At 37.4% G+C, this 14,774-nt stretch overlaps 1 protein-coding gene across 2 annotated transcripts; it reads left to right on the top strand.

Annotated features, from left to right (window-relative positions):
- The first annotated feature begins 1,585 nt into the window (after positions 1–1,585).
- Positions 1,586–14,468, top strand: morc2 (MORC family CW-type zinc finger 2). Of its 2 annotated transcripts, XM_055049203.1 has the most exons (29): positions 1,586–1,677; positions 2,078–2,128; positions 2,266–2,412; positions 3,426–3,479; positions 3,576–3,610; positions 3,699–3,767; positions 3,855–3,945; positions 4,027–4,135; positions 5,429–5,588; positions 5,674–5,785; positions 5,908–6,033; positions 6,140–6,219; positions 6,305–6,387; positions 6,512–6,597; positions 7,148–7,288; positions 7,384–7,538; positions 8,465–8,593; positions 8,691–8,796; positions 8,920–9,052; positions 9,147–9,230; positions 9,704–9,955; positions 10,043–10,288; positions 11,134–11,253; positions 11,550–11,607; positions 11,679–11,817; positions 11,905–12,072; positions 12,696–12,789; positions 13,316–13,504; positions 13,610–14,468. In XM_055049203.1, the coding sequence occupies exons 3-29, from the start codon at positions 2,345–2,347 to the stop codon at positions 13,676–13,678; spliced, it is 3,156 nt and encodes a 1,051-aa protein (XP_054905178.1). In that variant the 5' UTR covers positions 1,586–1,677; positions 2,078–2,128; positions 2,266–2,344; the 3' UTR covers positions 13,679–14,468. The 2 variants fall into 2 exon arrangements, with proteins under 2 accessions (XP_054905178.1, XP_054905179.1); XM_055049204.1 differs by lacking the exon at positions 11,134–11,253.
- The last annotated feature ends 306 nt before the right edge of the window (positions 14,469–14,774 follow it).

Raw genomic sequence — 14,774 nt, 5'->3', positions numbered from 1 at the left:
AAATATATGTAACATTTTAGTATAAGTCAGGTGCAAGAGGTATGTGCTCTCTGCTGTGAATGAGTTCCCTGACTACGTAATTGTATAAAGTGTACATTTCTTTTGGTGTTTTAATTTAATGAACTTTGTATATTAAGGCCAACTGCTTTGCAAATAAAATTTAATGTTAATGTGAATGAGAAGAACTAGTATTGTTTTATGATTGAAATTCCAGGTAAATTTGGTGAGAATGAGTTCAGTTAATGTCTGTTTGGCAGGTTGTATCATTAAATATACTCAAACACACATTTGTGTAATCTCCATTTTTGAACATTCCCATTATGTTTGCATAAAATGCTGAGAAACACACTTGTAAACAATTACAATAATCAACTAATAATTCTGTCAAACCAAAACTAGTCCGTGGTTCATTGTTTCCTGCTGAAGGAGTCTGAATTTGTTCTCCAACTCACTATCTAGATTTAACAAGTATGGTGATTATGCCCCTTTGTTATTTCCATTATTGCAGATACAAAATGAAGCCATCTTCTACAAGAGGCAACATACATGCCATTGATCAATTTATACTCGTGGGAATGTTTTGTACACATTCTGACAACCATTTTAAAGTAGTTTTAGTCATAATACACTTTGAGGAAATGTGGTTCTGACATCTATCTTTTGTTTTGATGTGATCAGTAGATATAGCTATCTCATCAGCCATTCATCAACTCACCCTATCAGGGATTAAAAGCACACAAAGACAGAAATGGTGTGACAAAGTATTGATGCAATTTATTTTTAATTGATGAGGTTAAAAGTGTAAGCTTTTCCATACCCTCCAGAGTTTTCTGTGTTTTATCTTAAAAAAAAAAAGAACGATGACACACAAGGCAAGGAGGAACAACACATGGACAGAAAGGTAGTGAGGGGAAACGTTGGACACAAAGGAATGAAGGTCAGAATGAAAATATAAAGATGAAAGGACAGGAGGAAAGAAGAGCAAAGGGAAGGTAAAAACAAGAAAGAAAGGGCATGAGGAACAAAGTAAGTATACCAAAATGAAACACAAAAAAATGATGAAGAAATAGAGAATAATCTGGCAATATTAATATCTTTCGATACAAACATTTTATTTTCTCATAGCTATCAAGCTCTGGAAAATCCCACACTTCTCCAAACTATGTGGAAATCCCTTGTTAAACAGCTTGCGACTCTAGAACTGTGCATTTTTGACTGTGGTCCTTTTGACTCCATAAATTTACATGCATGTTAAACCAGTTGTACTGGTGTGATAGTTTAAAGACCATAGTCTTAAATTAACACTCAACAAATTTAGTTTTTTATATTTGTGCATGTTAGAAAGTATTCGAGATATATGTGTTAAAACCTCCCCAACAAATGTAGTTGATTGTTGTTCATTTTGAGATTTATCTGTCTGATAATAGTTTTACATTTTGGCGCAAACAGGTGCGCTTCAAGGCCTCGTGTGCACCGGTATGTAATCTTGCTTACGTAGACGGTCGTATTCACCAATGGTTATTGAGAATCCTGCCACGTTGTTTTCCTATTGGTCTGCGGAAAGTCGGAGGCGGGAATTGTATATTGTCAGGGCGCTACGGGGAATCAACTATCGCCGTCGAAGAAACTGGATTTTATGCGGCCTGTGGGATTGGTTTATGCCAAGGAGACGAAGACGTAATGTTACAAACTATCTATTCCTCTAGCGTGTCATTATTACAGTGTGACGGTTCTGTCGTATTACAACGGCCGGAAAAAGTGGTCAAAATGTCATGATTTAGCTAACGACTGTGAAAGGCTAGCTAGTAGCGTCGTTGCCCCATAAACAGTCAAGGGATGCTAATGTCCGTTAGCTGCAGTTTTAGCCAGACGGTAAACATTAGTAACAATGGATGTTCGAAAGATAAGCAGTTTATAACATGCATACATGAGTAAACACAAAGTTGCATTGCTTCCCAGAAGTCCAGCTTGTCTGTGCGCTGCTTTTAGACAGGCATATGTGGAAACGTGTTTTCAGGCAGCACTGCGCCCTAAAGACGCTCCTTGATAAAGTCAACATTTTGTTGTTCTTCAACAGGCCTCCCACGTGGTTCACCCGAGTTACCTTCACCTGCAGGGAGTCTTTCACGTGAGTGCTTCTTTTGCTGTGTTGCATAGCCTCCCTATCAGTTAATTCTGTCTTACGTCGGACTATTAGTAAACGAATTAGGGAGGTGTGCAGTTTAATGCGTTTGACCGGTGGCTAATTTTAACTTCCCTTTTCAGAATGAAAGCTCTCGACTAGAGCTCGTTTGGTCAGGAAGAAGGCAAACAGGAAGGAAGTAGACCATAACTTTGAGGGGCCATGGCCTACTCCAGCTACAGCAACCTGAGCAGAGCTCAGCTTACCTTTGAGTATCTACATACAAACTCGTAAGTACAAACATTGACAATAGGACCAGTTTATGATCTTAAAGCAGCTCAACTTTATGACAAAAGAAGTAGACTAAATCAAATAAGAGTTAAGATGTACAATTTTCAAGCCAGATTAACAAAAAAACAGGAATCCCTCCATAAAAAAGCCCTTTTCTCTGAAAGTGAAAATATGTTGGATTATGGAAAAGTGGTATCACAATCTTTTACAGTACCTTTAAAGAAACATTGAGTCCTGTGTGACATCTGAATCAGCTACTGGGAGGTTATTATTGCTACAGTTTGTGGGCTGTGTTAATGTGCAGACTGTTACACACCCATTCACTGGACACACCTTACATACAATTCAAGCTCTGCCAGCAAGTCTTACCTCCCATATAACTCATGTGTTGATTTAGTTTGCAAACAGGTTCATCTCAATAAGTTAGAATATTGTTGAAAGTTAAGTTGTTCAACTTCATTAGTGAACGAACATGAATGTAAAGACTTGCACAATCATATAGAGAACCGCTAACATGAAGACCCTTCACAGGGAGGTTAAACCACAACACAAAATAAAAAAAAACTGTTCATAGCATCCTTCTGCCAAGCAAATGTATTGGGAAGTTAAGTGGAAAGAAAACGGCCTCCAGCAATAGGGATACAGGCAGTGTTGAGAGGATTGTGAAGCAAGTTTAATTGGAGGTGCACAAGTATATGTATACACCTAAAGCTTAGGTAATATAAGTTTGTTTGTGTGAGAAAAATTCATATTTGGAGAGAAGCAAACGCCTCTAGAAAAACGGAACAAAAGAAGATTTACATTATTATGTTGCTATCATCGTACTTGGCCGGCACAATCTACGATGTTGCTGGGAAGCATGTTAGTTATGCTCACATGATATTTACAGAACATTGCAGACAGAATAAATTTATACTGTAAATGTGGAACAAGAAGTTCCAGATTATGTATATTAGGAGAATGTGCCCTAGTACTTGCCTTTGGTCTAAAAATCTTAATTGTATGTTCTTAGGACAACCCATGAGTTTTTATTTGGAGCCTTGGCTGAGCTTGTGGACAATTCAAGGTAATACGTCTGATTGGTAACTCATTTCATCAAGATAATGTTTATTAAACAGATTTTTTTCTAACAGTTCTGCATTCTTTTCTTTTTTTAATACAGGGACGCCAATGCAACTAGAATAGACATCTACACCGGTACGGTTATAAGTACTTTACCAGTTTTACACATTGAGTTGTTCACCAAGATTGCATTTTATAATTGTTGTCTGCGTTTCTACTCCAGAAAAACGACCAGAGCTTCGTGGGGGTTTTATGCTATTTTTTCTAGATGATGGCATTGGAATGGACCCAAGTAAGCAAGACTTAAAGTAGGCTCATAATGAGGTTTTTAGTGATGTGGTCTTCTTATTGTGTTTTCGAAACATCTCCTTTTTGATAGTTGAGGCAACCCACGTGATTCAGTTTGGAAAGTCAAACAAGCGCTCCCCAGAGTCCACTCAGATCGGCCAGTATGGAAATGGATTGAAATCGTGAGTGCTTTCAATCTGATATTTATTGTACGCAGTTGGTGTAAAAATATCTCACATGGTATTTTAACTTTGTCGTTCCAGGGGCTCAATGCGAATTGGGAAAGACTTCATTTTGTTCACAAAAAAGGATAACACATTGACGTGTCTCTTCCTGTCGAGGACTTTCCATGAAGAAGAAGGGCTTGATGAGGTCAGACATCTTTTTTATTTACAATATCTAATTATGGTGTTTTCTACCAGTACATAATGACATGGGTTGGATTATATGCGTGTCTATTTTATGTATTGAAAGTTATTCAATGGCTTATTATGAAAAAAAATGTTGCGTAGTGAGGCGTAACAATAGCAGGTTTATTCAGCCTCGTCAGATGTTTTGATCTGTCAAGTAATAAACCTATTCTCTACTTCTAAAATAACTTTTTAGTTTAAAAGTTACTTGATGCCTGTCTTTTTAAAACACGTTATTCATTTCCATCAGCTGCCTCAGGATGACTTACACAGGTTTTATATAGGAACTCTGTGTTTCAGTAAGGAAACATCTTTTTCTATTTCTGCTCTATGTTAAATGAGTAACATGACATTTACACCCCTACATTCAATGTAAAATAACCATGTTGGGTTTGGCTAAATAGGTCTATGCATTTTTTTTTCATTTCTGTTTTGCTTTGGATATAAGTGTCTGGCAAATACATAAACAAATGTTTCTGAAACTAAGCTAATAATTTACAACAGCAGTGATCTGTGTAAAGAGGAAACGCATTTAAATAACAATTCACCTTGGTATGACGAGCGTTGCACAGCATTTACCCTTTGTTCTCATTTGATTAAAAATTAAAGGCCCCCATCAGAAGAGTCTTTCAAGCCGGGATCGGGATATTTGATGCGCTTCAGTGTTTGTCTCAGGAGAGATATGATGGCGGTGTTGAGAATGTTAAAACTGACCTGCTGCACCTCTGTTCCACAGAGCCAAGTGCTCTGAGCCACAGGGGTTCAGTGGCATTTGCCTGAATTACAGGCCTTGAGTGGAAACAACTTTAGCTAAGTTTCTTTAACAAATACACTGGAAGCATCTTTTGCTCAGTGGGTTGATGTTTTAGCTAACGGATTATGCTCTTTTGAAGTTGTGATAATATTTTTCACCCCCTGATGCAGAGAACTGTCAGAAAATGTATTGCACAATTTGGCCACTCTCATAAACGTGAAAGAAATTAATTATGAAACTGCCTTATTTGTTGTTTGTTTTTAACTTAGTTCCCTAAATATTCTTGTTACCTTATTTGTTGCCAGTTACTTCAGGAAGGTTTGTATTTAACCAAGTTTGTCTTACAAATGCATAATTATGCATCAGATCAATTCATTGGGAAATGTGGAAACTGGAGATTTACAACTTTAAACATCCAATTTACCACCAAGTTGTTTTTAGAACGTGGCTGATATTTAAGCGTTTTATAGCGTGTTGAAGGTTCTGATCTTCTCATTTCAGGTGATTGTGCCACTCCCCTCCTGGGACCTGAAAACCAAGGAGCCCTTGACCTCTGACCCTGAGAAGTATGCAATAGAAACCGAGCTCATCTTCAAATACTCTCCTTTTAAAAATGAACACCAACTCATGGAGCAGTTCAACAAAATAGAAAGCAGCAGTGGTAAGCACATAAAATATATATATATATTTATTTGTGAATAATTAAATGACTAAAATTTGTTACCTCCCTCTGTTTGTTTCCTTAGGCACTCTTGTGGTCGTCTACAACCTAAAGCTGATGGACAATGGAGAACCGGAACTGGACGTAGAGTCGGATCACCAGGACATCCTCATGGCTGGGACACCCGCTGAAGGAGTGTGAGTTTAGCCAAAGGATTTCTTAGAAAGACAAATAAAGGAACCACAACATTATGTGAATGACATCATATATTGTAACTGCTTATGCGTATCAGTGTGAAATGTTCTGAACATCTGCACAGGAAACCAGAACGAAGATCATTCAGAGCGTACACTGCAGTTCTGTACATCGACCCACGCATGAGGATTTTTATCCAGGGACACAAAGTCAGAACCAAGAGACTCTCCTGCTGTCTCTATAAACCAAGGTAACATGATGTCAAATGTATTGACTCTGAATTCATTTTATGCTGCTTTCACTGACTGCATATTCTTCTTTTGTTTTTGCTTATTTTTTTGTCTTTTACTAACAAGGGTTTATAAATACTCATCAACTCGTTTCAAAACACGTGCTGAACAGGAAGTGAAGAAAGCAGATCATCTTGCAAAAATCGGTGGGTGTCTCTGTTATTTGTTGGATTTATTAAATGGTTGCTGTATTTCTAAGTCAATCTGATCTAATTTTCCCCTACATATCAGCTGAGGAGAAAGCGAGAGAGGCAGAGAGTAAGAGCGTCGCCATGGAGACCAGATTAGGAAATGATCTGTCAAAAGAATCGAGGGTAAAAAAAAAAAAAATCTTCTATTAAAGTTGTCGAAATAGGATATCTTTTAAAATTTTTCCGTCATTTAGTGAGGTGAATCTTTGTGATTTTTCTCACTTATTTTCTTTCTTCATTTTCTCAGGCAATTCTGAGAAAAGTTCAGGATTCTGCCATGATGCTACGAAGAGACGCCGACATTCGAAAGAGAAATCTAGAAGCCAAACAGAAGTAAGTTTTCCCCCAGAAGTAGATGCAGTTGGCATTGATCATTTGATCAAAACAGCAGAAATATTTATTTTGTCATTTAGTGCACATTAAAAAAATGATTTTTATTGTAACATGTTTCTAGTGGGTGCATCTCAGTAAGACCTACTGCAATGAACTAGAGGCTAGATGTGGGGCTTATTAATTTAACCTTTGTGTTTGATTACTGAACTGGATTGATTAGGACATGTTACTGTGTTTTATTAAAGGAATATAATTTCAGTTTTAATCTATTGTTAATGTCAATATATAAGAAACAGGTTGGGTCAGTGATCACATTTCAGTCTGAGGACAGGGTAAACGATAAAATCAAAACTGAAGACATAACTGGAAATCTTATCAGATCAACCACAGGAGAGTGAGGAGACAGAAAGGAAACAGCTCATGTTGCTGCATGAACATTTTTCTGCTCTTACCTCTATGTGTCATCACTTGAGATATTTCTAAATCTTACACAATTTAATCCGCAACGCAAACTCAGATTAACAATCTTCTCCACTCACCTTTTTCTCAGAGCATTAAAGGAACCCAAGGACTTGAATTTTATTTTTGGGGTAAATATTGGGCAGCGGGAGCTGGACGGGATGTTCGTGTACAACTGTTCTCGTCTCATCAAGATGTATGAGAAGACGGGTCCTCAGCTCGAGGGAGGCATGTATGTAAACACAGTGAAACTTCAGCATTCACTTTATGCTGTCACTTTAGGGCTTGAATAAATTGAATAGATTAAAATGATCTTTCTCTTTTAAGGGCATGTGGCGGCGTAGTCGGAGTTGTCGATGTCCCATATTTGGTGCTTGAGCCGACCCACAACAAGCAGGACTTTGCAGATGCTAAGGAGTATCGACACTTACTGAAAGCCATGGGAGAGCATTTAGCTCAGTACTGGAAGGACACTAACATTGGTAAGTAGTTTTTATTTTTTTAGACTGCAGTTTGTATCATCTGTAACAAAGCTTAATAGAAACAGTGTAAGTGATTCTGCTTATTATTGAGGGTTTTAAAATACGTCTTTCTATTGGACAGATTATCAGAGTAAGTCTTGGTATGTGATTGAATTAAGTGCTTTATTTTTATGGATTTTAATAAACAGCTATACAAATGTCTATTCTTTATGAAAAATTGTACTTATCCATCTGAGAAGTTGAGATAATGTCCTCTGTGTGAGAGTGATGTCTGCAAAAAATGTTTTAATGTTTTTAATTAAATAAGTAATTACTGAGTTTATATTTTGAAAGTTATTTAACATCTTATACTGGGGACTGGCATTGTTTTCATAATAAACTTGAAAAAGGAAGCAGTCTATTGATTGATTCTTTTTACAGATTTTTTGATTTCTGAAGTAACTAGATTAAATTACATGTTATTTTATTAGTTACATCCAGAAGCTACTGACTTCAAGCACTGAGGCCTGTAAACGCTGCAGATCAATTTGTATGATGTGAAAAGACAGTGGTTTGTAATTGGGGACATTGTAGCTTTGTGTGTTTTTAGCTGAGTTTATGATATTAAATAGACTTATGTTTAAAAGTTTCATTCTGAATGAACAGTCTTTTTTGGAAGCAGCAACTGAAGACTGTTGTTGCTGTAAGTATGGTCTGTTAAATTGTCAGAAAAGGGCTGGATTTTTAACTTTTCCTACCAATCAGCTACAGCAAGTTCTCAGTACACCGTTATTTCTTACCACTCTCATACTCCTGGTAACACTAACATGATGTCGACATTAAATGTTTAATAGATGCAACAAGCAAGGATAGGGTTGTTTTGTTTTAGAATAACTAATTAGTAACTTTATGATATTGTAAGAAATTGTGTTTTTGTGTTTGTGCAGCCCAAAAAGGCATTGCGAAGTTCTGGGACGAGTTTGGATATCTGTCTGCCAGCTGGTCTGCACCTCCATCCACAGAGATGAGATACAAGAGACGCCGTGCCATGGAGATACCCATTACTATTCAGTGTGGTCAGTTGCACATGTTGATTTAGTGTTTATCAAATAGGTTTCCCTAAGGACATACACTAGATCAAACTTGCCCTGTGGTTCTACGTTTTATTTTTAGATAAGTGTTTGAAGTGGAGAACGCTGCCTTTCCAGATGGACGCAGTGGACAAACGCTACCCTGACAGCTGGGTTTGTCTTATGAATCCTGACAGCACCCAGGACAGGTGCACAGTGAACATGTCAAAACCATCTGCACTTTAAATTTTAATTGTTTGTATAGCACACTTCCTCATGCTAGCATATTTGTTTTATTTTTAATTATTATAAGAATTTTAAATTTGTTACAGATGTGACGCTCCAGAACAGAAGCAGAATTTTCCTGTTGGTGTTTTAAAGAAAGACAAACCAACAACTGAAGACAAACAGAAAGAGCTGGCAGAGAAAATCAAACAGCAGCAGGAGAAACTAGAAGCTTTACAGGTATTTTATTCACATCTATTTTCTGCTATCTCGTTTCATCCATTCTGTTTTTTTGTAAATAAAATTGTACAAATAATTTATTTCTTTCATTCAGAAAACCAGCACAATTAAATCTGCAGCAGACATCAAAAAACTCCCACTTGAAGTTAGCATGAAGCCAACAGAGACTTCGGGCCAGGTACGACTTTCTTGTGATTTTTATGTTTTTTCTCTTTCCCTAAAGTTTGTTTGATCATATTGGTTTCATAAGCTTTTTTTTTCATCTATCCTCATTACTGTTCTAATATTGTTTTATGTTGATATTATTTAGACAACAAAGCTGCACTAAACTAATCCTTTAGCTGTTTTATTATTATTTCTATTCCTGATAGGCAATGTTTCTGATGAATCTGCACTTATCATGGGGGAAAAAAATGAAATAGATTCAAGTGGTTTTGAAAATGAAAAGGAGTTGTTTCGAAAAATGTATTTATGTCTTAAAAAACATTAAGACATAAATAAATGTTTACTTTTCTTCACCTCAAATGCAACGCAGAAAAGCTCTGAATTGGCCCTGAAGTTTATGAATTTGATCTATGAAAATCCAAAGTAATTCTCGAGGGATATTTTAACTTTGATGTAATTAGATTTTCCGCCATGTTGCTTATTTAGGCAACAAGGTCTTCTGAAAGGAACATGACACGCCCACGCTCCCCGCCTCTCCCAGCTCACCTGAAGAATGCTCCAACCATCCCTCCATCACGCACAGCTTCTCAGCGTCCCACCCGAGCGTCTGCGGCTCCTCCCACTCCGCTTAAACCAGAACTGTCCAGGACCAGAGCTGCAGCGAAGATTCCTCCGTCTGAAACAAAGGCTACGTCCAAAGCTTCTTCAAAAACACCTCCACCCAGTCGCAGCTCTCGTGTAAATTGAAGTCTTAAGGTATCCAAAGGTTTTCTTGGAGTTTCTTTCGGAGAAGATCTGAAATACTCTTGTTTTGTCCTCTCATAGTCCTTGACCAAAGCATCACCCATCAAACCAGCTGCTGCTGGACAACGCAAGAGGGTAATTGAGCAGGAGGAAAGTGAGGATGAGGAAGACGACGATGATGATGATGAAGAGGAGGAGGAAGAAGACAGTGAGGAGGAGATGGAAGAAGAACCACAATCCAAGAAATCCAAGATGGCTACAGCTGCCAGTAACCGTGGTAAAGTGGTGGAGAAGGCCCCGCCTCCAAAACGAGGGAAGTTGGATGAGGTAATAATACAGAGTTGATGGAATTTCTTAAAAAGCAGCTTATGATTATATTAAAAGAATTAGTACATCACAGGTATTAATGCCAAAGGCATTGACAACCTTTTAGTCTGTAAAGTGAAGCTGCGGCACAGTGAAAAACTACAAACTGTCCCAAACTTTGTCCGAAGCCAAACAGTCAACACACAGTCAGGAGTTTCTATGTACGGATCACTTGGGTTGTTACAAACAGCTGGTGAAACATTCATGTCAAATAGCAACTTTAGAAATATACTTGCTTTATTCGTTGTATCTTACGTTATGCCTTTGGTTCAGTAATCACAGCTGCATGATCTGTAACCTCACATGGCTTTGTAATGGAAGCTTTGATGTTGAGAATGTATCATCAAACTAATATCTGAAAGGGTCAAAAATATAATTTCTGAATGTCAACACTTTAGGACAGTCAGTGTCCTAAAGTGAAAAGATTAATGAGAAAAGATTAAGAAAACCTTTTATTTAACTTCTATCTTTATTTCTAGAGACATTGTGCACATACAGATGTCTACAACTTCTTTAAATGTGTCTTTTAGTTTTCAGATATTCATATGATGTATGAAATGAAAAAAATAGTAGATGAAGACAGTGAACATAGATGTAGTGTAATGTTGAGACATTATTCACCTTGTACTTTATGCAGATTCAACCAACTTTTCCTCTCTACAGAGTCAGAGTGTATCAGCAAAGTGGATTACCAACTGGACAGAATACTACATTAGATGGATTTTAATTGGAGACTTTTTCAAATTAATGCAAGCTGCTCTCCAGTTAGCTTTCCAGTCAGAACCCCTCTGCTATTGACCTTGCAGGATAAAACACACTCTCATGCTGAGAAGAAAGGATTATCCACTCCTGCACGGCAGCAGCCACCTACACCAGCCTCTGTCTCTAAAGCTGTTCCCACACAACAGCCAGGGGCTAAACAGAAGGTAGCTTTACAGGGCTCCATCACTACTTCCTTGAAAATGAGTCTAAGCTGGGTTTTCTCACGGTTTCTAACAATCAAAGAGATTTCTTTCTCATCTGATTAACCTTCTCGCGTATTCTAATTACGTTTTGAAAATATATTAGCTGTTTTCTTAACGCATAGCACTCTTCTTTAAGTCTGCATGCTAGGTTCACCCAATAATCAAAATTGCTCACAAATGTTTCCCTTTTTCATCCCTCTCTCTTCAGTAAAATGTTGCTCTAGTACTGTGGTGGTAAAATGTTGGTGTTCTTGCAGGTTCCTGAGAAAACACAGCAGAAGGAGCCAGAGAATGACACTAAAAATGCACAGAAAGGTCAGTTAATACACAAAAAATGTTATTTGTGAAAAAGAGGGTTTTTTTCTACAGATATTTTGTTTTTACAGATAAAGGTCTTCTGGTTGAAGTGCGCGTCAATAAGGAGTGGTATACCGGTAAAGTCATCGCTGTGGAGGCAAACAAACAGAGCGTTCGCTGGAAAGTCAAATTTGACTATGTGCCACGAGCGACACCCAAAGACCGATGGTAAGACACATCATCTCGCTTCACTTTGAATTTAAATTCATACCGCAGAACACTATTTTCATTTCCATGTTGCACATTTCTCTAAAGGGTGTTCAAAGGCAGCGATGAAGTTCGGTTGATGCGGCCACCGTCTCCTAACTCCCAGACTCCCGACACCCAGCAGGAGACGGAAAAAGGTTCGGCCCCCATGGAGCCCGACACGACTCAGCCTGGAACCAGTCGAGAGGTGACAGACAGCCTGGTGGCCATGTTGAGGTGAGCTACATACCGTAGAGCTGCTTATCATCCAAAGATGCATTTTATTCAGTTCACTTAAAGATTCATGTAGGTTTTGCAAACAGAATGTTTTTCAAATATTTATTTTGGTTCATTTGACCAATTATGGCTTACAGCTAGTTAAGAAATATGCATCTGTATTTTCCAATTTATGTACAATAGATAGAAAATGTGTTCTTTTAGTGATTAAATATACGTCTATATAAAAATTTATATGTATATGCAAGCTTATACATTTAATGTCTAATTTGGTGACGTTGCCACCAACTGTTTTGGAGGGGCACTGCATCCAATGGCTCCGCCCTTCCTTTCAGCTAATCAATTCTTACAGCTAATTTAGAATCAATGTAGAAATATTTTTAATACAAAAATATCATAACCTTTACTATCCTGAAGAACACAGATACCCTCTTCATGAAGCATCATACAATACTGGATAATATATATTTAGGATTTTCTCTAATATTTTAAGTTAGCTGTCGACTATAATTATCTAAATGCTTAAAAATAAATTGACTTTAAATATAATTTTCAATTAAGATCTATTTTACCAATTTCATAGAATGATGTGACAGAAATCCTTCAATCTGTTTGTGTTTCAGGACGATGCTGCGTTACTTCTTCCCTCCTGCTTTCCGGATTCCCAAGGATGATGTTAACAGCATGACAGCTGAGGAGCTGATGGCCTTTCCTCTGGTGAGAAACATGACGCAACCAAACACATCTTGATCTGTGTTTTGTTGCTTTGTGGATACTTTTGCTGAGGAAAATCACAGTCGAACAAATTGTTAGAGTCCACGTTTGAACACAAACATAACATAATTACATGGTCTTCATCTGTATTGTGACTTTGTCTCAGAGATCTGACTCAACAAAAACAGCCACTTTGCCCTCTTTGTTTTCTTTCATTATGAATGTCATTGCAAAAGGGTAAAATTGATTTTTCAGGGAACACCCAGACTTGTTAAAAAAACAGATTGAACGAAACGGCCTGTGATACAGAATTTTAATTACATGGTGGAATTTTTATAGCATATTTGTCAGAGCCAGCAGAGCAGTCTGAGAGTATGGCTGACAATAAATCAGACAGTAGAGTAACAGCTGGTTATTGGAGATACTTTACAATTTCCCCATCAGACCCTGGACATCATAAAATGAAGAGAATGTCATAAAGATAAAGCGAGTGGTTCTGATGCTCACAGAGTTTTTCCCCTCTCCGTAGAAAGAGTATTTCCAGCAGTACGAGTCGGGTCTCCAGTCGTTGTGTAACTCGTATCAGAGCAGAGCTGATGCCAGAGCCAAAGCTGTGGAGGAAAAGAACAACAGCACTGAGGTCAAACTGAAGGAAGCAGATGAAAAACTACAAAAACTACGGACTAACATTGTAGCCCTTCTACAGAAGGTTCAAGAGGTAAGAACTACTAATCTGAAGTGTACATTGTTTTTCACGTTGCTGCACGTTTGAGCCATTTGGTGCTGTTCATGATTCAGCAAACCTGTTTTCTTGACATTTTAGGATATTGACATAAACACAGATGATGAACTTGATGCATACATAGAGGACCTCCTAACCAAAGGCGACTAAAGAAGACTGAATGGATAAACGCAGCAGAACCCGATAGACTGAGAGTTCATCTCAACCGTTGCTTATTGACAGCTCCCAAGGACCACTACTTCTGTCCAGTGATCCATGAATATTTGGGGATGTTTCATTTTTTCAATCTCTCCACATCTTAAATCCTAAGTTTGATTTGTTTCTTTGTTGTTGGTTAGCCCTGTGGTTTTCCTTTTAGCCCTTTTTTTATATATCTCCTTATAGACCATGTCTATCTGTTTAAAACATGTTATATCCATTTAACATAATTTGTGTAGGTTAATGGAAGCTCCTTTTTATATGTGCAGCTCGTGATAAGCTACAATTGTTCTTTATTTGGTCCTCCTGTCAGATGCATATTACACACCATAAGTGGCAGCACAGCAAGTCAAAAAACACACTTCTGTAAACAGTAACTTTTATTTTTGTACACTAAGGAAAGCATCAGTGTTGCCCGTTATTTGTTCATCACAATTAGTTTGATATGCCACATCCACCAATGAGAACGACAAGCTTGGTTTTATCAGTACAAACGTTCCTTCAAAGCCTCCACATTTATGCTTTGATTGTTCTTTGCTTATTTTTGAAAGAAAAGCTAAATGTATGTTTATCATTTAGTGACCGTGTTCTTCATTTTTGAAAAGATTTTTAGCAAGTCATGGAAATGTTTTATTGAATGGTGCATGCTTTTCAGTCTTGTTCTAATTGAAACAAGTGTTGTGTATTTTTGACAAACTTTACTTACAACAATAAAACTGGTTCAGGATCCATTGCACTTTTATTTGCCTGTGTGTGATGCATTAACTTGAAGTACAAAGTAAAACACTCTGTTGACACCCTGATTACTTGTAATGTCTCACCATAACTACAATTTAATTTTATTACATCTGACTTCAGACCATGAACTGTGCATTCTGTATGTTATAGCAAAAAGTAGATCATAATCTTGAGGTTTGAAGAAAAATGCACTTTGACAGATATTCTGAACAATGTCATTTGTTTTGGGGTCGTTTTTTGATTTAGTTGTTCTCCAAATGTAATTGGATGACCTGATGCAAGTTTTCCCAGAAGCAAACAAAAACAACAA

Source organism: Poeciliopsis prolifica, unplaced genomic scaffold (assembly GCF_027474105.1).
Source record: "Poeciliopsis prolifica strain line A6 unplaced genomic scaffold, Auburn_PproV2 SCAFFOLD028, whole genome shotgun sequence".
Taxonomy (NCBI): domain Eukaryota; kingdom Metazoa; phylum Chordata; class Actinopteri; order Cyprinodontiformes; family Poeciliidae; genus Poeciliopsis; species Poeciliopsis prolifica.
Note: the sequence above shows the minus strand (reverse complement) of the source record. Positions and strands in the feature narration are given on the sequence as shown.